Source organism: Sparus aurata, chromosome 1 (assembly GCF_900880675.1).
Source record: "Sparus aurata chromosome 1, fSpaAur1.1, whole genome shotgun sequence".
Classification (NCBI taxonomy): Eukaryota; Metazoa; Chordata; class Actinopteri; order Spariformes; family Sparidae; genus Sparus; species Sparus aurata.
In genome coordinates this window covers 22,893,629-22,917,585 of record NC_044187.1, presented here as the reverse complement: position 1 = coordinate 22,917,585, position 23,957 = coordinate 22,893,629, and the positions used below count along the sequence as shown (strand labels likewise).

Genomic DNA, 23,957 nt, shown 5'->3' with positions numbered 1-23,957 from the left:
GACCCACAACTTTACTTTGCTGTTTTGGTTTACTGTCGCTGCTCTCATATCGTAGCTTTCAGCTGCAGCAGGCAGATGTTTGCAGGTTAAAAGGTCTATAGCTGGCTGTACACTACCCACTCAGCACCAAACAGCAGACGGATGCAGTTGGCGTCTAGCCGCTGTTCATAGTGGAGCATTTAGCGGCTAAAGAGACAGATATTTCCCTCAGGAGTTGGCAGAGAACGATAACAGAGCTTAAAGAGAGGGAATATTAGACTAGCGTCCATTATGTGGCTTGAAACAAACTCGAAATGATGACGATGTTGCTGTGATGTATCTGCTGGAATGTATAAATAAGCAACTGTTTTTGAAAAGTTAAAGTTATATGAGAGGTGATATATTTCAGTGGTATGATCTCAAATAGTTTTTGCTTCCCTCTGATTGGCCAAAAAATAGATAAAAATATCACTTATTGCAGGTTTGATATAAAGTGTTGTTGAAGGTTTACTTCTTGTGCATGAAGAATTCTATCTCATTTAATACCACAGCGGAACATAGTTTATCAGGATGTTGTATGCATTTCTCATTCCACGATAGGATCAATATTGGATGGATGTGTTTATTAATACCACATTTCTTTGCAAGAATATATATCCTCACTATGCTACACAATACTTAACAACAATCAAGCAATGTTCTTCATTGTGTTTAAAAGTTAATTAACCTATGTTGGGCTGTATTTCATGATTTTTATTAGCAGTTGATGTATTGATCATATTCTAAATGCTTTTCTAATAGTCTCAACTAAAGACAGGAGTGTAACATTTTTACCAGAAGTCATTAGAGCCTGATGGGGCTGGGAAAGTTGAAAACATCCAACATTTAACAAGCTGTGACAAGAAAATGTTACTTAAATTACTTAAACAAATAATTTATTATTGAAAATTGAGTTTTGATATTAATCTATGGACACTGCTCACTGTATGTTACTGTAAAACTTACAATACAAGACTGATGTCAGACTGGTCACGGATCAGCGCTGGTGAAGTGTCAAATCAGGCCCAGATGACTACAGTACTGTTGGGTTTCTTCAAAATGACAAGACTCTTTAAACTGCAGCATCCATCATGTCATCCCTCCTCCCACTAAACCACACCAGTGGGTCCCATAGAGGAGCAGCAGATGAGGGGAGTCAATACAGCTCTTTATTCCAGTTCAACAATGGCCCTTCAGTGACAGCTGAGCTAGATTCCCTTCAGTCTGAGTCATGTATTGGCCCGGCCTGCCACCAGGTTCACTACTACTCCCTGCGATAATAAAGCTGTCTTTATTACTCTGCTATTCATCGGTGAGCATCTGCTTAATTCACTACCTCAGAATCAAGCTGCCAAGCTCTCCGGTTCATATAATCCTTATCACATTAAAACCCCTGCTCGAAAGCCTCCATGAGCATTAGACTACCTTTATCAGACTTCTCTCATAAGTGCCAAGTACAAAAGCTCACCGTCTCGCCCCTGAGGGCTGCTTCAGATACCGGTGATTCAACAAAAGTTTCTCTCATCGAAAGGTCTGAACTTTTCCCCCCTCAGATAAACTTTCCTTCAGCTATTATCCTAATCCTTTCCCTCCCACGACAGGAAGTGACACATGGATTTTGTCCCGTCTCTCATGGCTTTATCTCTCAGTTTTTTTCTCTCCGCGCAGTTGTAATTGCTATCTGATTAAACCTGGGGCTCTGAAATGCTGACCCATGCCTCAACAATGCATGCGCTGGAGACGAAGGAGACCTCTCTCCCTGCTGAACGGTCCCGTATATCCTCACATTCATGTGAGTGAGAGTATGACATCACCCACCACTATGTCAGAGCTTGGCTATGAATAGAGATGGGGGATGATGACGTTTGTGCTTAACAAAGCCCCCCCTTGTAAATAACATAAGGATGAAAAGGGGCCATGTCACTGCTGCTCATCATGATGAGCAGCCAGTCAGGCGTGAATGAATCTGCCGCATGTTCATTAAAGAAACACCTGATGTTACAAGCAGATGCCATTAGATGACGGGCCATTAGATGACGGGCTGACGGGCTGTATGTTTTCTGTCGATATATATCTTGTTTGTGTATGCATGTGTAAAGTATAAAAGGGTTAGGGTTTAGAACATTCTTATTTTATCACATTAACACTTCTATACAGTGGCTGGCCAATATATATCATCATTAATGCGATATGGGATATATACAGATAATGGATATAGTGTTGTGTTGTGTTGTTATAGTGTTGTCTTCTCGGGTTTTAAAAGCTGAAAAAAAGGGATATCTGACGTTATTGCTTTAGAGGAGATTTCAGAATATTAAGATATATTTGTGTATCCCGATACATAGCCTGAAAATAACCCAGTATTATTTCACGGCTGTATTGCTCAGCCCTAACTTTTACATGTAATACTTTTACAGAGACTTGATTCCTAGATATTGGTTTAGTGCATTTTTTCCAACAATCCAACAAATAAGATAAGATAAGAGCTTTTCCGATTGTATATCTATACTAGAGTTTTGGCCAAAATGTCACAGACACTTTTCCTGCACAAATCTTAAATAGAGAGAAAGCAGAAATGAGACATGAATGACGACTTGTGGAGGATATTGGATGGTGTATTTATATATAGCTCTTTGAGTCTTAGCGACCACTCAAAGCCCTTTACAACACAAGACAGAGTTCGCACACACATTCATACATGGTGGCAGAGGCTACCGTGCAAGGCGCCACCTGCTCATCATGAGCGATAACCGTTCATACTCACTCACACACTGATGGCAGAGCAAGGAGCCAGGAGCAGTTTGGGGTTTAGTATGTTGTTTAAGCATACTGCAGCGGCCATGGGAATCGAACCTCTGGTTGGTGGACAACTGCTCTACTTCCTGAGCAAGAATGGACAAGAGTGATGTGTTAAATTTACCATGCGCCAATTGCAAGTGCAAACAGAACACGTTGTAAAACACTGAACAGTCCCATCACAGTTTCCTAAAGCCCAAATGTCTAATTTGTCTAACAAAAAAACACATACAATAACTTTTATGATAATATCTTTTTTTTAAAAGGCAAGCCACAACTTTTCACATTTAAGAAGTGTGAAGATGCAAGCATTTTGCATTTTCCTTTGAAAAAGGATTAAAATGATTCATTAATTAATCAAAACAATTGCTGATCTTCTGCACTTTTTACTGACTGTTGTAGCTCTACAAATACAGTTTTGGTATGCACTGCTAGTCTGGCATAACATATTGTTGATATATGTTGACAGTTTTTAATCTAAAATATCAACATCAACATCAGACAAAAATCCAGTCTCAGTCCAGGCCTACCAGCATTTTTTTCTTTTTTTTAAATCTCAGTGATCTAATTGGGAAATCAGAAAGCTCAGATTCTAATGAATTAAACACAATGGCTCAGTGTTACGCTGCATAGATACATAATCATGCTCAGTTGTCCTGCATTTGACCAGAGATCTCCGCAGAGCTCATGTATCAGGAGCTCACTCTGTGTGTGTCTGCGTGTGTCTGTGTATATGTATGTGTGTGTATAGAGTATGTGTGTAGACTGTCTGGGTCCAACTTGTGGATTTAGACATCAGGAGCTTGGCATGCTGATTACAGAGGTCTGAAGCCACAGGGAACCACAGGAACTCTCTTCTCGTCCTCCCTTCCTCCAGCGTCATCCCTCCATCGGTTCGGGCTAATTTGCCGACATGGGGGTGAAAGCAGCGGGCCTCGAGCTGATGTGGCTCGGCTCTTCGCCTTATGATAATCAGCCGAATCACATAGCGTTGCTCCCGTCATCCATGCTCCATCTAAGCTCCCCTACACTCAATTACCTAATGTACAAGTTAAGCAGTGTGGGTTGTAATAGCACAAAGCACAATGAGGTATATTACACACTGTAGCAAACACTAAGCGCCGCTGACGGACTGTTATTGTTCCAGCTTAACTCATTTCATATGGATTTGTGAAGCCAACGTTTCAGGGTGTTTTTTATTTTTGCTTCAGTGCCACTCAAAACCACAAAAAGGGAGTTCTTAAAAAAAAAGAAAAACCTGCAGGGATGGATGAAAGGTGCTGAGACTTCCACAGTGGCTTCTACTCGATCTGCAGTATCCACATACTTATCAATTGCTACAACAGACCCCCTCTTTACTGCGAGGGATCTGGAACTTTGAGGATATCCCGTTTTATGTAGCCTGCTGCCAGCTCCCTCCTCTAACATCTAATGATTACCGTATGGTGAGGAGGAAATAGCCAGCAGTGATACCACAGCCTGGCTGGGACAGACAGACTGCACTACTAGCACTTTTACAGCCTCTGACAGTCCAAATGACCCGAAAGTGGGATTTAAATTGTCGGGGAACTGGAAGAGAGGAGCCTGCATGAGTTATACGTGTATGTTAAAAAGGGAGGAGGCTTTCTGTGACCTGGACCACGCTGTGTGTTCATGAGTAATGGGGTCATGTACTGGTTGTCGTCATGATTTCTTCTGGTTCTCGCAGTGGATTGGTCGAGTGCATGTCAGTGCTGACTGGAAGTCGTGCCAGTTGCTGACTCAGCATCAGTAATGACTCTGGCCATGAGTTCTGCACGTTGTTTTGACTACCAGTTTTATGAGCTGTAAAAGGTCTTCAGTGGTTGAGAATGGGTGATAGGTTGTTAGTATTTACAGAAGCCAGTGTTTCTGTGTTGTTGTTTTTTTCCAGCTTTCTGCGGATTAGTCATAGCGCTGGAGGACATTTACGTCCTGCATCATTTCAGATTTTGTTGTATTTGTCCCCAGGCTAAAGGGGATGGTGACGTCAGTCGATCGGTCCACCACTGAAATATCTGCTGGACGGATTGCCAAGATTTTGCACCTATTTTATGTGCGGGTGCACCTAAATGAAAAAATTGGTCACACCACTGCAACCAGCGCTGGGAGCCCTGAGATTCTGTGTCACCTGAGGAAAAGACCACTGACTTTGGTGTTCCCCTGACTTTTTTCGTCTGCTAAAGTGCTAAACTAAGACAGCGAACATGGCCAACATTCAACCTACTAAACAGCAGCATGATAGCATTGTCATCGCAAGTAGTAACATAAGGGATGGGAAGATTTAATTGATATCGATGTACATTATCAGTACTGCTTATTAGTCCTGTTCTTTATCGATTCCCATCTTTTTTTCCCGAGCTGGCTGTAGCCTGAGTGCTAGCTGTAGCCACAGTCTTTGTGTAATCATCCTGGCATTCATGGAATTTAAGGACATGTTACTCACAAATTGAAATCACAACTTGCTGCCAGTTTCTTCCTCTCTGCCATGACTCCATCTTGTGGCAAGTTTCAAAGCAAAACATGCATTGATTAAAGGAATTGATCTGCAACATGTCTGACAATACAGCCTTGGTGTACACACTTTAGTTTAACCCTGATCTAACATAGCTGTAGCTTTGGAGTTGTAGTGGGCACATACTGGACTTGATGATTTTTCTTCATTTTATCATCAAAACTTTCCAGTCGTTATGGAGAACCATAGATGCCCAATGAGTATACAGCAAAACAGGAATTTCCAGACAAAGATTCACAAGTTGCATATAAATTGCGTGTTTACAATTCTCAGACCATCGCTCATACCTTTTATTGATACCAGGCTCACTGAGCTCACTTGACCCAGCAGGTCAGCAGTTCTGAATCTGCATGGAAAAACCACAGAAGAGAATGGAAAGCAGACTGAGTGATATGGCTTTCATTTTCACCTGACATGCAATGTTTTGAACATAGTTTTAAACATTTTATGTAACCTTTATTTAACCAAGAAGTCCCTTGAGATTAAAGCCTTTTATTTTTCCAGGGGAGATTTGGCCAGAACACCAGCAAACCATTTAAGGGTTGAATTGAGATCAAACACAACAGACAGGGAATACACTATCAAACTTTGAAGAGACATTAATTTGTCACATTTGATGCAATGTAGTAAGAAAACATGTCATGAGTTAACACTACAGCGGCAGACAGGCTCCCCCGTCCATGTCTCTCCCCTGCACTCCCACATTCAGTGGCAATCATTTGGGTGGCCATGTGGCTGCCATCAGTAGAAGGCTGGGAAGTCTGATTGGAAAATAGAGATAGGATCAGATCCTCATGCTCCCAGATGGCCATAATGATGTCTACTTACTCTCTTACAGTCTCTGAATCACTTCTGGGCTTATTCTGGAAGGTACCTTGTTTTAAAGAGGATTGCTTGTCGGAAAAAAAAACAAAGAAAAATGTTACCTGATAGCTGTCATCGTAGAAAAACTGTCTTATTTAGAAGATGGGTTTCCCGTTATTTGCTGTGTCCCTACTTCAGTAGAATAGCGCTCAAGTGAAATGTTTTTGGCTCAAGCGCTGGGAGCTCTCTGTGTATACAAAAACTGCATTTCCTCACGGTTTGCATGAGAGCAGGGTTTTTAAATTTGGCTTGTGTAGATGAGTGATGTGAAGGGTTGTGTCGTCCCTGTACATGCCCCAGGTTGGATGTGTAGGCTGGAGGAGCGGCAGAAGCAAAATGAGGAGGACAGCTCCCCTTCCCCTCTCTCTGTCTCGCTCTCTGTGCATGTGTGTGGGGATGATGGAGACGAGGCAGGGGGAAGACGAGTGCCGCGTAGCGCTCTGGTGAGGTCATCAGACTGTGGCTAGCAGCACCACATCACACTGTTTTCTCTTTTTTCGCTCTCTCCACCATGTCCTGTTTGCACATGGGATTCTTGAGCCTCCGCTGTTATGTTTGGAGAAAAGGAGTTTTATTGGGGACTTGAGGGAATAGAGTGTGAAGTGTGTGTGTGCAGTAGAGGATGCCTGTAAGTGTGTCACATATGGTTATGTGTTTCCATCCCAGTGTGAATTACAATGGTTTTCTGTGTTTTGATAGCTGCGTGTCTGTATACTCTCACCCAGATTTGTGTTTTTTTTTTTATGGATTTATGGTGTAGCAACAGAGCCTTTGCATTCAGACCTCACAGCTGTACGGTAGGCTGTGTGGATATTAAAAGGGGAAGAAAACACCAAACAAAGTAAAAAAAAGACTGATGCCCATGAAGCAAATGACCCTCCCCTACAGCGGGAAAAAATCTGACTCTATAGTCAGGTTGCTTGGTTTGTCTGTTCTGGGCTACTATAGAAACATGGTGGTGCCACATGAAAACAAAATGCGAGCTTCAGTTTGAAATCCAGTAAGTCCAGTAAAAAATCAGGAGCACTGGAGACACGTGTACGGAACAGACAAACCAACAGTGTAAACAAGAGTAAAATTTAGAATATTACGAAAACATTGAATTTTCATGCACTGTCACATAAATCCAGCAATGCAAATAGAAACAGGTACCGTAAACAGTATAAATGTTAATCAACAGAGCTGCTTCACATGGTACCGTAATTACTGGCATCCTACATAACCGAGTTATTGTAGCGGAGAGTTCAGAGGATATTTATGGACCAGCAATAAACGATGACATGATCAGTTCAGTGTTGCCAGGTCTTACATCATTTCTCAGTGGAACCTTGCACGTGAATTGTGGCATAAAATGTTTCATCAACTTGGAGTAAGTGTGAGGGTAGAATTTGCACTCCATTTAGTTTTAAACCTGGCTGATGAGCCGGCATGCACAGTGCTGGGGCCCTGAAACTAGAGCAGCCAAATAGAATTCAGCCATCATTCATTTTATTATTCACACCAAAGGCACTCACGGCGCACATTAATAATTCTACCTTAGTTTGTGTGTGTGTGAGTAGTAGTGTGTAAATATGTTTTCACCCGCAAAGAAACAAGCGGCTTCAGCTCCTCTTCCTCATCTCCTTCCTCACCTTCTTTCCTTTCTTCTTCCCCTCCATTTACCTCTTTCACCACTTCCCCTGCTCGCTCCTCCTCCTCCTCCTCTCCTTTTATCTTTTATCTTCTCCCCACTGTTCTTTCTCCTTCATTGTGCATTGCTGCCCGGCAGGCATCCCTTTAGTGTTGGCTGGCATGCTGGTGAGTTTCTGCCGGACTGTTATATAACTAAATTTAGCATGTTTGAGTCACGCGTCCGGCCATAGGTCGTGCTCTGAAGTGACGGCTTACATTAATGTGCACCCCAAGGCTCACCATCCACCCTTAGTCAATGTGTGATACACAGCTTTTTTTATTTGGGTTGTGTTAGAGTTTGTCTTGCATGAGTGAACAAGCGCACGTGCCCGTCTGTGCCTCATGACCATCTGCACTCGTCGGCTGCAAATATAGGCTGCGTGTTTGGTATATGTGTGCGTGAGTCAAAGAAAAAGAGAGGCTGTGTGTGTCTTAGTGTGTGCGTGTGTATGCGTGTGTTTACAGGGTGTACGGTCATGCGAGAGGAATCTGCTTGGATAACCCTGTGTGTTTGAGTGTGTCTTGTTTTAAGTGGATGTTCGAGTGTTCATGCGTGTGTGTGAGTTTGAGCGTGTGTGTGTGTGTTTGTGTGTGGTGGGAGGGTCAGGCTGTATCTCTCAGCCAGCAGGTTGAGATGATGGAGAGCAGAGGTGGTGAAAGGTATGAGTGAGGGAGGCCCTCTTAAGTCTGTTCTCCGCATCAGGTTTGTCTGAATTATGTCCTTTACAAGCTCAGACCACTTCATCTACTGTAGAACAACAGGGAACACCCGGAACACACAAGGAAAGCCTTTGTGAAGTAGCCTATAAAGAAATACAGTGTAAAGTATAATGTACTTTAGGATTTAATAGATACAGTATAAAATACATGACGTTTAGAAACTGATAAAAACTGATACGATGTCAAACGTCTCAAGTTTATTCGCAGGATTAATGTTTAAAACCAAATTGTTCCAAATATTAGCTTGAGCCGTATGAGCTGCACAGAGCTTATAATGTGACTGAAATACATTTGTAAATGTGTGTTAGTCTGGTCCCTGTCAATTCATTTTTCTTTCCCAAGGGGCATTTTACAGACCAAAATGTCGACAGCAATTGGATGGACCTACAACCGATCAGAGCAGCGGTACCTGTGACATGGCTTTGAATGACGAATGCAAGTTGAGGTATATTTGGTCTGATTGCAAGCAGGGGGAAAAAAAACCTGGTCACAAACAATTTTGTACAACAGCTATACAGTTGTAAACGTGCAGATGATAAACCCAACCAAACCGGTCCCAACCCTTCGAGGCAGATGGCTGCCCACCATTGAGTTCGGTTCTGCTCGAGGTTTCTGACTGTTAGAAGGCAGTTTTTTCTCACCACTGTTGCCAAGTGCTCGCTCTTCAGGGAAATACTGGGTCTCTTTGAATAAGTTAATTAAAGGCTATGGTCTAGACCTGCTCCAATTGGAAAGTGTCATGAGATAACTTTTGTCGTGAATTGGCGCGATGCAAATAAAGATTGATTGATTGAGACTGTAACAGGCAAAACAGTAAAAGAATCATGACTCTGATTTGATCGGCACTGCCAAGTTTGACAGTTTGATCTGAGTTTCTGGAGCACGGGCGGACCCGCAGACTGGATAATATTGGATAGACCTACAACTAAACCAAGCAGCGAAACATGTGATGTTGCAACTTTTTTTCAAATCAGCACAGTTGACGCAACGCTGTCTGTCATCACATCAGTCCTGCCTCATTTTAGATTAATGGTTGTGACTGGCCCAATGCATCCAGAGCAGATGGAAATAAATCTGAATGGGAGGGTGACCAGACTCATCTGCCAGAGAAAATTTAGTTGGTTCTCAGGCTACTTTGGTTTAATTCCAAAATATTGAAATAAATGAAACTGAAAGGTCAGCATCACTTCAAACAACGCTTCGGAGCTCTGGAAGAAGGTTATTGGATATTTAATTAATAAACTGATGAATTAATAACAGTGAATGAAATAAGAAAATATTGGAAGAAAGGAAATATTGCATGTTTTTTTATGTTGCAGGTAAAATAAGCCATGCTATACCCTGAATCTTCTAAATCTAGGTCCTCCGACCTCCATGCAAGTCATCAGCACCATCGAAATGCACGTGTGTGTGTGTGCTAAACTGGGATGGGTATATGGACTGTGAGTGTGTGTGTGTATGAGAGCAGCCCTTCCTTTCAGCCCGGGTCACTGCTCTTGTTCTCAGGCCAGAAGAGCTCACTGTTGGGCTGACCTGGGGTGCAGTTTTGCGTGTCTGTGTGTGAGACCATGCGTGTGTGTGTGTGTGTGTGTGGCGGTGCCGGGTCAGCGCTGCCATTTTTTGGACCCAACCAAAAACAAAGAGAGTGAAAGGAAACTTCTTGAGCAACAACTTTGAATAAATCGTACAACAGTAGCAGTGCCGCGTGTGCGCACCAACACGTTGGGATTTGTGTGTTTACATGTGTGTGTGTGTGTGTGTGTGGGAACATGTGTTTGCGTGTTTTGCATAGTCAACAAATCCGCGAGCACATGTTGTGTGTTTCATGTGTGTTTCTGACCCTGACCCTGTGATTAACTGCAGCTTTTCAAGTCTGGAAAACGATCACGGGACAGAAAAGAGCCAGCGGCCGAAAAGAGACAGGCCTCTATTTTTATAACCACACTTTTGTTGCAGCACCAATCTCCTGCTCTCCATATGGGTTCAGCACCAAAAGGCTCTTTTAGAGCGTCTCTGGTTTTGCTCTCATTACTGGTTTAATTGATTCACCAGATTTTTAGTCTGTGTGCACATGGTTGTACTTCAGCCAAATTTGTGCACAAATATAATCAATAAAAAGGGGGCATCTGATTTCATTTTTTTTCGAAAATGCAAAACATCGCGAGTTGCTTTGTTATCTCCCATAGCCTTTTAAAATGCACTCATCTGGGGCGGACTGCCACAACTCAAACCTTAGATTTTATAAACATACAGGAATATAATCAGGCACCAACAACATCTTGACCTGCACCCTAAAATAGCCACATTCCACCTCAAATGTAAAGAGATAGATGAAACACTGGCTTATCTAAACAACATTTTACACTGTTTTACTAAATCTTCCCCAGTTGCAGTTGCACATGAATATCCCTGATCTGTCTCCTCTGCTCTGCTTCTCTTCACTTTGCTATTACGGATGTCAGAAAAGGCCCCAGGACTGCAGGGGAGTGGGAGCTTTATAAACTGTATGTGTTGGTTTTATTTTGGTGTGTGTGTATATGAAGTAGCCTGTATCACTGAGGATGCTCCACCCATCTACCAAACAGAAACCCTGAAGTACTGTGCATGCATGTGGCTGTGACAAACAGTTCGTCTCGGGTCACATCTATGCTTCCTGCTAACACTAATGGTTGTTGCTAAGCGTATATATCTGGAAGATGTGAATTGAGGAGGGATGTTCCCTCTGAGAAAAAAGGAAGAGGAAGTGATCTTTTGAGCTTTGGCCTCTCCTTGTCTCCTCGGTACAAAAACAAAGACGGGCGTGTGTGTGAGACAGTGTGTTGTATTTCCTCTGGGGTTTTCTAAGTGGGCCCTCAACCTTGTTGGGCTGCATGTTGAGGGTCAGGAGCCGGAGTCCAAACATGACGTGTGAAACACTGAGGTTTTCGCCGCAGACATAAATCCTCTTGAAATAATGATGCATTCAGACTGTGAGCAAGACGTCCAGTCATTTCCTCTGTTGAGCTGAGGACGAGAGACACTCAGCTGATGTGCGGGAGGTCAACAAGATCTTGTAATACTGGTTATTAGCTGGTCATTGAAAAGCACTTCATACACGAGGGCCCTGAACTGAAGTTTCTTTAGACGAAGGTTGTTGAGATTACTCTTCAGTCCACTTACAGCCAGTCATCAGTTGTTTGGATGATGGCTTTACGCGCATTTTCTACACCATGATAGTTCTATGATAACATGACAGGAGTGTGTGTTGTTGGTGTAGAGCAGGATGTTCTGGTGGACTGCTTGAGTTTTTTTTCTTCCTGTAATAAATGGTCCGAGTTTATTTTCAGATTAGGACCTGTGGTCAAAGGGCTTAGGATCCATATCAAAGACACAACACAGCTTCAGTGTCCGAGGAGCGCGTTTGTGCGAGAGGGAGAAGAGAAAGGGAGACCAGCACTGGTACCGAGGGAATAACAGAAAACACTGGGGAAAGAGAAGAGAGGGGAGAGAAATGAATCCGTGTGAAAAATGCCTGCATCTTCCGTGTGGAGAGCATGAGAGAGAGAAAGCAGAGATAGGAGAGAAGGAGTCCATATGACCAGCACATGGCTGCGGACGTCTGCTCCGCTCACTTGTTATCCTGACAGGCTGAAGACATTAAAAGTTGGAGGAAGTAAGAGCGAGGGAGACGGAGGGAGGAAAAGGAGGGAGGAGGGAGGAGAGAGGGAGGGTTGCGAGAGGGGGACAGGGTGACTGAGTCAGGAGAAAGGGGAAGTCTTCATGAAGAAAAAAGGGGAAGGGAAGGAGGGAGAGGAGAGAAAAAGGAGAGGTTACATGTGGCTATTTGAGGTAGCCGTTCAGTTATGGAGCGAGACAGAATAGCCGGTAAGTTTTGGCTTTTTACAAACTTACTTTTGAAACTTTAAGAGGGATTTTCTTTTTCTCTTTTCTTTGTTAGACTGGAAGCAGCTTCTTAGCAGCGGCAGCTAGAAGCCACCCTGATTGTGTTGGGTTGACTTGGTCAGATGGAAGAGACCTCTTTCTGTCTGTCTGTCTGTCTGTCTGTCTGTCGGTGTGTTTGTCTGAACTTACTTTTCAGACATTCCTCCTCTCATTCTCATTGATTGGACAGCCACAGCTAAGCTCACCGCGAACACTATTCCTGAATAGCTACCATATGCAGAGCAACAGCCCAACAAACGAGTCCACCTAGTGTGAGGGGCTGTCAAAGCCGGCTCCCCAGATTCAGGAAACGTAATCTTCCCGAGCAAAGTGGCCGCTGTGCTGTAATTGGCAGTCTCGGGTCAGGGCCTGACTTACGGCTGACCCACATACACAACAGGGATCTGACAATAGATGGACGGAGTTAAACCTTCATGCCATCATCACATGATTGGACTTTAAGCCGAGGAGTCAGATTAATTCTGACTGACACAGATGGTTTATTTTAAGTTAGCGGGGAGTGGAGGCTGAGCTCATATGTCAGCTAATATAATTTCGTTTTCAACGGACAGCAGACACTTTTGAGGAATGATTAGCATGCATACTTAGCGTACTCAGTAGCTTTTGGCATGGCTTTGTCCCAAGAGAAACTTCCTCAAATCACTTACTCATTGTTGATTTTAAAGTGCAGTTTGTTCAGTGCTGATGGAGGCTCAGTGGAACCTCTGTTCAGGCCCGTATGAGTCCAGCACCTGCACCGAAAGGATAAGACTAATCTAGCATCTTTGCAGTGATTAAGGCTGGACATCAAGCTGAGCGACACTCTGCAAATTAGCCTTTAATTCGCCTGTTAATAAGGTGGCTGAGTTCAGCGAGCTGCATGATGCATACAGTCGTACTGTGCAGCCATTTTTATCACCACTTGGTGGCAGTGTTGCAATGTCATTTTGTCCTCCTCAGTGCTGCCACCATTTCCCCTTAGTTCTGTGAAATGTTCCATGGGGACGGATGATTCATATCTTGCAGATGGAGGATTTTTTTTTTTTCTTTCATTGGAAGTGGAGGAGTTTAGTACAGACTGGAGGGACGTGTTGAATGGAGGTGAGGTGGTGGAGCATTATTTTCCACCAAGAAAACACTTGCAAATGAGGAAGTCCTACATGGGCCACACTACTTCCTGGTTTCCAACCTGCACTGTGTTGTTCTGTTTGGACCTGTTTCCTGACTACAACCATCACCCCCTACCCCACCCACCCCTGATCCCTTCGGACTGTGTTTTGATAATGATAGTAGCTGAGGTCGGCATGCATAGATCCTTCATCTTGTCTCGGAGTGACTCCTACTTTTCCTTTTCCCGAGCCTGTTCCCGATTACAGTAATGTGTTCAATATGACATGTCATCTGCCACGACGGTCCTGTATGGTCACCACATTGACTTGTTGTAGCTGCTAATTGGTGACACACTGCCATTAATACACAACAAAGGAGAAGCAAAACAAAAGGATGGAGTCTGGAAATGAGAGAAGAAAGCTGTGTCATGTTGCTTGATGTTCTGCCAGTTAAACAGGAAGAAAATCAGTGTCCTGTCCGCTGAGATGACATTAACTCTAGTATTCATGTGGCCTGTAGCATCAAACTGACAACAGTTAAAGCGGCGCTTCAGTAATTGAATTTGTGGATCACAACTTAGACAGTCAAAACCCTTTTTAAAATGATCAACAGAATATGGAAAACAGTTCTGATGTTATGAGGTCTAAAGACATTTAGTGAACCCCACTGGAAAACCCAGCATAGACCAGCACCAAAACACAACATATGCTGGTCTTGACCAGTCACTAGCAAGACAAGCATATGTGGTGTTTTGGTGCTGGTCTATGCTGGTTTTTCCAGTGGGGAAGTTAGCATGCTAACCAGCTAACTCTGACCCATCCCAATCTAAAGTTCCTGAGCTAGTGGCATAAACAGCAGAACTTCCCCAGTTCTCTGAACTCACTGTCCCAGTCCTGAACTGCTCGCCTCATGGCTAACTGAGCTACCCAGCGAATAGCATCTATAGTTAACAACAGTTAGCTGTCTAACAATATGCTGTTCCCTATTTGATTTGAATGTCAACTATTACTTTTGAATTGGCCTAATCTAATACTATGTGAGCTTTAATCGTACACAATCTCACAGTCTTTAGTGTCTGTCCCTTTTCTCATATATGAATCTACAGTTTAAAAAGTGCTGATGTATTCGCCCCAAATCCCTGCATGCGCTCACCCCAAAACACACATGTCCAAAACCAAACTTCCACAAACACACATGATCCCAAAGTCAAAGGAACTCAAGGAAATCACCCGGCTCACCATGTTCCATAAAAGAAGTGTACAGGATATCCTCTATGAGTGAACGCCCCGCAGCTCTCCTCCTCCCACCTCCCGTCCCAGCATCACCTCATATTGTTTCGTGGGTGATTATTTAGTAATGATAAGTGGGGGAGCCGTGAAAACAGCCAGAACAGGGAGTTCAGGAAACTGACTGGGAAGCCCCACCTTCAGTGAATCCTGAGGGAGGATTTCTGACAGGTGACATTATTCAACGTGATGGAAACACGGGTCAGGACCGAGGTGATTCAACAGAGACAGATGAACTCCTCAGTCAGAAGATTGTTTACAAGCAGCTGTGCTTGTGGTCAGCAAGGTGCAAACAGGAAATCAGCTAGTGTCAGAATGTAAATACAGATGAGTGCTAAGTGTGGGAACAGTGAGACTGTTCAGACCACAAGACACTTTTCTGTCCATACTCTAATATTTATACCTTTCAAAATGAATGCATTTCGTAGAACATTTACCAGTTTTTTTGCATTTAACTCATTAGATGCTATCAACACCAAATGTTCCCTGGATGCTTTCATGGCCAAACTGTTGGCCTAATTTAACAAAAACAAGCTCACCATGTTTGACCCTCCATCTTTACAATACAATCTGATAAGAATACTGACAATATTTAACAAAAAAATTGAAATATTAAAGGTTTCATTAGTTTTTCATTAGTATATAATCACCTGGAATTAGGGATTGCTGTGTATTACCTTAGAATTAACTTTTTATATCTACGAGGCGAGTGGGTCGTCTTCCGTAGAGTCCGCCATGTTGTCCCAGCATGTTTCTACAGAAGCCCAGAATGGATACAAACCAAGTAGCAGTTTCCCATTTCCAATAAAAAGAGTACATGGTATCAGACCAGTGTATAGACTTGTGTACTCACTGATATCAGTCCCAGCATTAAGGCAATGCATGAGGCATTTCCAATAATGGTATCGTTATTGGAATAAATCATTTTATGCCATCAATCACACACACTCACAAATGGCAGCACTTGGCAGATACATTAATTACATGCTCATTAAATCACACTATAGGTAAACATAGAGATGTATGAAGAGCCTCACCTTTAACTGAATCATCCATCACAGTCAGAGAAACAAACAGGAAACACAATGTGCAACTTCTGATCTTCGACTCTGTAAGTACGCAAGTTGTCTACTTATGAACTTCTATGTGATATTTGGGTGTTTGCCTCGACCAAGATATCACAGACTTCATAGATCCTTGTTATAAAATGACATTTGAGCTCAGTTCCCTGCACAGTGAGCAACATCCAAGTCTTAAAACCACTGCGGCTGTTCTGCTGCCAGCATAAATTGTCCACACAGCTTTTAGGCCAGTCTAAAATGCCTACCATGAAAGAGTCAAGGATAATAGTTTTTCCAAAGAACTGTCATATTAATGAAAACATGCATATAGTGTGTGAGCAGTGGCATAGTTTGAATTTTGTAAATGCAAGGCTTTATGTGCCACAGATGCCTACAAACTCTTACACCTCCCTCTCGTTCACCGTTCCTTCTGATCTGAAACTGTTGTCCGTATGTTTTCTCTTCATTCTTTCTCTGGATTTCTGCAGCAGTTTCACTTCCCTGTTTAATCGCACAATATTTCTGCACTGGCAGCATATTATTTAGCTACGTTAAGCAAGTTTCTTCCACTAACAGTCAGATTTCCAGGATATGTAGGTCAAACTGATCATCTTCAAAAGGTGAAGATCTTGCCTTAAAGTGACTGAGCAACAAAGCCTAAATTCCATAGGATTATTCAAAGTTACGGTGCAGTATTTAATTATGTAACATTTGACAAACTATTGTTCCGGGGGCAACAAAACGTTTTCTCCATGTTAGGAATATGTAGAATTAATAAAGCGGCATCGACAGAGAAAAATTAACTTCTTAGCCATCAATTATATTATTGATCTATAAATGAAAGTGAATTTAAGGACTTAATAAGCTACAAAGTGAACAACAAATCCCAGAGAGATGAATTCAGCATGAATCATGAAATCTGGCAGCCTCACCGATGAAATCATGATATCACGTAAACAGCATTGTGTGTATTTGTAAGAGGCAGATTACCTACTTTCACATCCATAATTGTCGCAGCTAACACGGTACAAAACAAGCACAGCTCCCTCGGCACCACAGAGGTACGGAGCTGAATGGCTCCGGTTAGGCCGTTTTATCCGACAATGTGCCAAGGCCCCTGTGTTTACAGTGCTATTTCAGGGGTACCGACACACAGAAACACACCCGCGTCCATGGTCGAGTTAACCACATGAGCGCACGCATATACACACACATTCAAATTATGTCAGTCACAGTGCAAACACACACACACACACACACACACACACACACACACACACACACACGTCTTTCCAGATGTTGTTTTGGAGCCTTCCCTCATTCTGTCGCTCAGCTTTGCCCAGAGTGTGTGTCCATGTTTAGATAAATACACACTGGCTCGGGGAGGTGTGTATTTCACACACCGTGTGTTTGGGTCTAATTGAGTACTATAGAGGCTTGTGGCGAATGACTTACAGTGCAGCCCACGTCGGGCCTGCGCAGCCACTGAGGGGCCACACACTTTGTTGCAGTACATGTGTGTATATATAGGTCTACTTTGTACAGTATGTGTGCAGGAAGTACACAAATTCACTTACACACACACAGATGCATTATTGCATGTTTGTCGAAGTGCACTGTATCTATAAACATGCATGCAAACCAACAACCACATTAACTATAAAGGCCTGAACACAGCTGTCAGGATGTGTGACGCATGTAATGTGCAGTCTTGCAAAATGGAAGCTTAATTACACAACATATGACAACAAGCCTCTTGAGGGTACAAATACTTCACAACCTAAAGCTTCTTGATTGATGGCTTTAGGATACAGTAAATGTAAACACTGCATACCTGCATTACAACCTTCCTGATTTTCCTGGGGAGACTCCCAGTTTTCATTGCCCTCTCCCAGTTTTTTTCCCAGGGTCACAATTCACCTGTATTAAAAAAAAAGAAAAGCCTTTTAGCTATCACAACTTGTTTCTTATACAGAATGTAGTCTAGTGTAGCCTAGTGCATCTCCTCGTCCTCCTTAGTGAGTGACAGAGAAATATTTCCAAATTTCAGACATCCTGAAAAGACCAATCCCTATTTTTTAAGGAAAGTGGTTTGCATTTTGTTAAATCTTCTGCATCTATTTTTCCATCAGGAAGGTGACAACATGTAAAACACCATTGGCAGCTGATAAACAAGGCAGCGTGCACAGACTCTCTAAAGAACCGCACCATATTAGTTTCAGTGGGGTGTATTACTTGCTTTGGTTTTACAAATCCTCCCTATTGTTAAGGTCTCAAGGTTGGCAAGTATGAAATACTGTGTACACAATGCTGTGTGTATACGGTCATACTCTGTTCTTTGTCCTAAGACACCTTCTCAAGAATTGTATGAAACCACCAGACTGCAACCATAAACTCACAGTGTTGTTCTGTGTTACCATCGACCTCTCAGGTGTTAGGGTTAGGGGCCACTGGGTGGGCTTGGCATCCTATTAGTGCCCCTCAGAATAGAGCTTTTCATTCAAATGGGTTTTCTTCCTGAATTCTTGTGAGCTATAAAAGCCCCAGGCTCGGGGTGCTGTAGCTCTTTGTCTTCACTTTATGTGATTTGTGATGTCTGATGTGTGATAGTATCTCTTCTGGAAAAGGACAAATTCCTGTAGCCCTTGCTTTAGTTTTATGTTTCCTTTGAGCACTCATTGCGGACCAGCTTTTTCATACACTGTTACACGCTTAACTATGGGTGCTGAAATGGTAAAACTGACCCAGACTCAGGGTCAGTTCATCATGAATCTTATTTGCAGCCACGTCTGGCTCCGAAAAAAAGGAAGCTGTGAGAAGCCGCTCACTCACGGCCAATCAGTACTCACAGTGATAGCATCACCGTTTGCTTGTTTCTGTTGGAGATTAACAGATAAGACAGACTGTAGCACATCCCACAGGGACACACTGGATGTGGTTGAGTAAATGCGAGGCCAACTTTGATATTTCATCAGTTTAGATTATTCTGTCAGCATCTTTTCAGCAGTGTTTCTCTGTCGCCCCGAAAAAGAACAGTTTGTAAATTGGCCACAGCAGCTTCAAGGACAAGAGGTGTAACTGTACCCTGCACATCAAAAGCTGACTTGTTGTCGGTGTCCCTCCCAGAAGAGACACAGCAGAGCTCGATTCCCTGGTCACCAGGCTCAAATTCTCATGTTCTTCCTGCTAATGCTGTGTCACAGAGGGCGGGTTGGTGCACGAATCGCCCTCTGATTCCCCTGAGGCGCTGTCGTCTATCCCTGATGTCAGCTTTCCCCAGGAAGGCTTTTTTTTTTTTCCTATCAAAGGAAAGTACTACAGAAGTAACTGCACTTTAATTAACATGCCAGTCAGTTTGTAGAGGGTGTTTACTTCAAATCTGAAGCCTCAGACTCTCACTTAAACTCCCCCTCTGTAGCTGTGACAGAGTGAAACACGGCCGGCCCTTCTGCGGGCCACTTGAAGAGCAGCACTTGTAAAAGAGAATCTCGTCTGATTGCAGGTTAACTCGGTTAAAGCGACTGTGTGACATGTCGTCCACTTTCACTGTCAGCGCTGCTCAGAGGCTCAGGGAGGAAATCAGACCTGAGAACGACTTTGGTGGAAAAAAAAGGGTCTCGGGGAATGACGGGGTCTGTTGTCTGCGTGAATGCTTGCGCGTGCATGTATGAGTGTGTGGGGGGAAGGGGACACACACACACACACACACACTCACACACAGGACATGAGGGAGAAGGGGGTGTGTGTTTCTAGGAGGGGAGGAGAAGAGAGGAGGCTTGCCTCGCTGCTCTGTCTGACATCTGAACGCAGCGATATAGAGAAGTTAACGGGAAGTCAGAGAGAATAAGTTGCTCCTTTTAAGAAAGTTGTGGACAGGGAACTGGTTGAAAGGAGGAAGGAAAAAGAAGTTGGCTGAAAAAAATGTCAGATTCTGGAGTCAATCCACACTTGGAGGGAATTATTTCTGATTTTGAAGGTCTGTAATTCTGTTTTCTGCTTTTCTTTTACTCATTATGTTCTTAATGATAGGTCATGATCAGCAGCAACATCTGTCAGAGGCACATTGTTTAGTGTAGTACCTTATACAGCATGTGTCCTGCCTGTACTGTATATGTGTGTGTCTGCTTCTAACTTGGTAAAAAAAAACAAAATAGGGTGGTGGACATACGCTAGCCAGGTCCCTGTAGCCTCTAGTCTGCTATTGATTATACCCAAGTTACGTCAATAATAGAAACAAACACAGCATTGACACCACACTGTTCCAGCACCGGAAAGCTTTCAGCTGAAAGCTCTAACAGGGAGGCAGTGGAAACCTCAGCACTAAGAGCCAACATCTGTCTAACCTCTCATACAACATCCACAACTGTGTATCTCCTTTGTTTGCTGAGCCAGTGGGGAGCTGGCATTAATTCTCTTTGTCCACCTCTTCCTCTGCCATTCTGGGTTTCTTCCTTCCACACTTCTTTCCTGTTCCTCCTCCGATCAGACTGAGCCGCTCCAGCTGGTCTTTGGCCTGGTTCCTCCCTGTGAGATGCTGAGAGCAGAAGCCAGACAAAGTATATATTCTCAACAGTAACCTGAATACTGGATGTACTTCAGGTAGTCAGTTCAGGTACCACAACGAGTTCAGGTCTCTTGACTTGTTCAAAGAGCTGGTTTACATTCATTACCTCCACTCAGGAGGTTGTGTTTTCACCCGCGTCTGTTTGCTGGTTTGTCAACAGGATTGCAAAAACTACTTGATGGATTTCCATGAAACTTGGATTGAGGATGGGTCTTGGTCCAGAATTGACCCCATTCATTTTTGACGGATAGAGGAGTTGATCCTAGAATCAAGGATCAATCAATCCTTTTTTACTTTCTTTAGAATTGCAAGGGATTCAACACTATCATTAATAATATAGAAACAAGTTCCTGCTTTCACTAGATGCCAGGGAGAGAAGGATTAAGGGGTCAGTATGTTTCCAACAAAGTGCATGTTGGATCATGGTCTGAAATTCCCTCCCTCTGTGAGGAATTCTTCCTTAATTCATGGGTCATTTATTTATATTTTGTCAACAGAAAACGTGGCATGGGCTTCATTTTTTGATTAGAGATTGTCATATAAGGTCATTCACATTGCTCATAGTGTAGCAAGAAAGAGTTCGAGTAAGGTCAGTATGAGCTTCCTCCCCATGTATACTCTTGTAATGTATTGACAGTCTAATCTACGCCCCCCGGAGATCATACGGGTCCATATGAGCCATTATGTAGTGTTTCCATCCACAGAAAGAGCTGCACGCAGAGGTGCACAGCATCAGTTGACTGAGTAAATCCCTGTTTTATCCCCGATCATTATGTTTTCCAGTACATTGCACTGCGCTGTATCTTGCACTGAGGAGAGACCAGGCACAGAGAGGGAAAAAGCCAACGTAACTGCTGAGCACACTTAAGATGTAATAATGCCTCTCGGGTGGCGTATTTTCGAGAGTGAATGATAGAAACCACCAAAACAACTCCTCACCGAAACAATATTATGATCTTCTAAGAGGTAGAAAATGGCTCAGCTGAATCTGAATGTATGAGTCACTAGAGAATAAGCCGAGAATGAGCTTACATTTGTGTACAGAGAGAGACGTTGTGCTCCTGCTAGTGTTTGCCAACCTAAACTGAGCTTTGAGTCCAATCCAAGGTATTTTGTGCTGATTGTCTGCGTAAAGGTGCCGTGTTGTTGCTCCGGTGTGGCATGTTGGACCCAGAGAGGAAATGAGCTTTGAGATGGGGAGAGAGCATGTGTGTGGTACAGTTCCTGAAGCTGGCAGGGAGGCCGGTGTGTTATTAAGTTGGTTCCAGTGGGTCGTGCATAAATGCAAGACTTTCTTAACAGTTCTCAGCGGTCCTGTTTGTTCTAAGAAGTATATGAAACCACAGGTGGCAGACAAAAGCGTGCAAGGTACTGCAAGTACAACTGTGTTCAATAGCCTACTAGTTCTACGTGAACTGGATTTCTATATGTAACGTGTGTGATTTTGACATGTAAAAGACATTTGACAGAATCTTCTGTCCGTCAGTCTACGGAGACTACGTGTTGGCAGAATGTTTCTACAAACCACAGATATGTTGAAACTTTATTTCACCTTAAGTTCAGGTTTCATTTTTATGTTTTGCAACGCTGTGCTTAACTTAGCAGGGGTTAGCAACTTATTCTGTTTTTAAGACCAGGCTAGCTACCGGATGGTGTAAGATAGCCAGACTAGCCTAAAGCGCTACTCCAGAATGAGCCCCTCTTTTGTTTTAATGTTAAAATGAGAGAAGGGCCAATTTGAGGTCAATCAAACCATGGCTTTTTAGCCATAGCAGGTAGCCGGCTTAGCTAATTAGCTCTGTACCGATGTCCGCCAATGTACATGTACTAATGTTTGTTAGTTAGCCTGGCTAGCTAGTATCAATATGGATATAAACTAACTAACCTTGAAATGACGACCAAACTCTCTTCCTATTTTATGGATCTGCCCACGGCATAATGCTGGATGTTTCGGGAAGCGTCGGAAAGTTTGACCTCTATCCAAGATTTATTCCTTTTTCGAAGATTAACATTTTGGGATGCAGCTGTGAGCTAGCCTTACTGCGGCCCCATGTATGTTCGAGCTAGAGCTACTTCTGTCCCCTACAGCCTTGTTTTGGCGACTCGATGGTGACATAGGTGAATAAGCCAAATGGTATTGATAGGTTCCTGGTTCTGCAACATACCCGAAAATGTCCAGACATCTCGTCAAAAACATCCACTGGTTTCACGCTCACAATGTTGAAACTTGTCTTGAACAGTGGTCTTCTTGACTTGATGATCTCAGCTCATGCACATGTAATCAGAATGTGATGTGACAGCTGTTGTAGAAATGTTGATAGACATAAAACAAATATGAACGTTTCAGTGGTTTTCACAATGCCAACGGTTTAGACCGTCAGCAGGATTGGTCTCTGCTCCTTCTCCATCATCGCACACATCAGTGCACACGGACACACGCTGGCAGATTCAGAGCCTTCTTGAAATTTTTTTTTGCTGAAACATGTGTCAGTGCGTCTGATTCATACAGTAAAAATCACTTTGAGTATCTACTTCGAGGTCACTGTGCTCTAAGTAATCACATGTTTAATATTCTCTGAATCAGACCACTTTCTCTCCCCCATATTCGCTCTTTATCAGAACTTTATTGAGGCGCTCTGTGTTAACAGGTGTTAAGTGGAATGCAGCCGATGTCTTCATAGCGTCACTGGTGTAAATCAATCGGTCCATGAAGTGGATGGTTAACCAGTGCTTGATCAAAGGAGCAGAACGAGGCTTTACCTGTCAAAGGTTGTGGCCTAAATGCCCTCAAGCTTAACACCAGGCCAGCTATTCAACAGCTGCCTGAATAACTCTGTATGTGTGTGTGTATGTGTGTGTGTGGGTGCATTTTTGTATGTGGGTCTGCACTTTAAAATCTCCAATCAGGGGTGAAATTGCTTCTTGGTTCAAATTAGGAATTAGATTCTGTTTTTAAACATCTGCCACCTCAACATTATGAAACAAATGTAATGTTTTGACCCAAAACCTGCACCGATCTACCTTTCCTGTCACACATATTCCCTCTTCACCAAACACTCCCATAATTCCTTTGTGCTGGACACGGGGTGTCGGCCAGACCTGGAGGGAACCACACAGTAAATCTGACAGAGTGAGCTGCACTGCTGCTGGTCAGCATTAGCAAAGCCAACACCATCAGTGGGCAGCAAGAGGAAGTGTGTATTTGACAGTGTAGCATTAAGGTTTGGTCTGACCAAGCAAAATACCATTGAGTGTGGAACTCAATCATCTGTTGTTTGGCCTTGTCTTGTCAAATAAGATGTTTTTCCTGGTTCGACCACATCGACTTGTATTTCGCAGCTACTGACATCAGATAAACTCCACTGTGCACAAAATGGTTTTGTGTAACCAGTGTTTGACAGAGAGTGAGTGTC

General features: G+C 43.2%; 1 protein-coding gene across 3 annotated transcripts in view; it reads left to right on the top strand.

Annotated features, from left to right (window-relative positions):
* septin9b (septin 9b) overlaps nt 1–23,957 on the top strand; it is an 85,975-nt gene that overhangs the window by 4,191 nt on the left and 57,827 nt on the right. Inside the window, exon 1 of one of the 3 annotated variants that reach the window (XM_030424083.1) lies at nt 12,358–12,466. The exons of 1 other annotated variant lie outside the window; for it this stretch is intronic. In XM_030424083.1, coding sequence (XP_030279943.1) covers nt 12,445–12,466 — 22 coding nt within the window. In that variant the 5' untranslated portion in view covers nt 12,358–12,444. Of the gene's footprint in view, nt 1–12,357; nt 12,467–19,766; nt 19,957–23,957 lie in introns of those variants that run through there. One more of the 3 variants, XM_030424074.1, reaches the window with a different exon arrangement.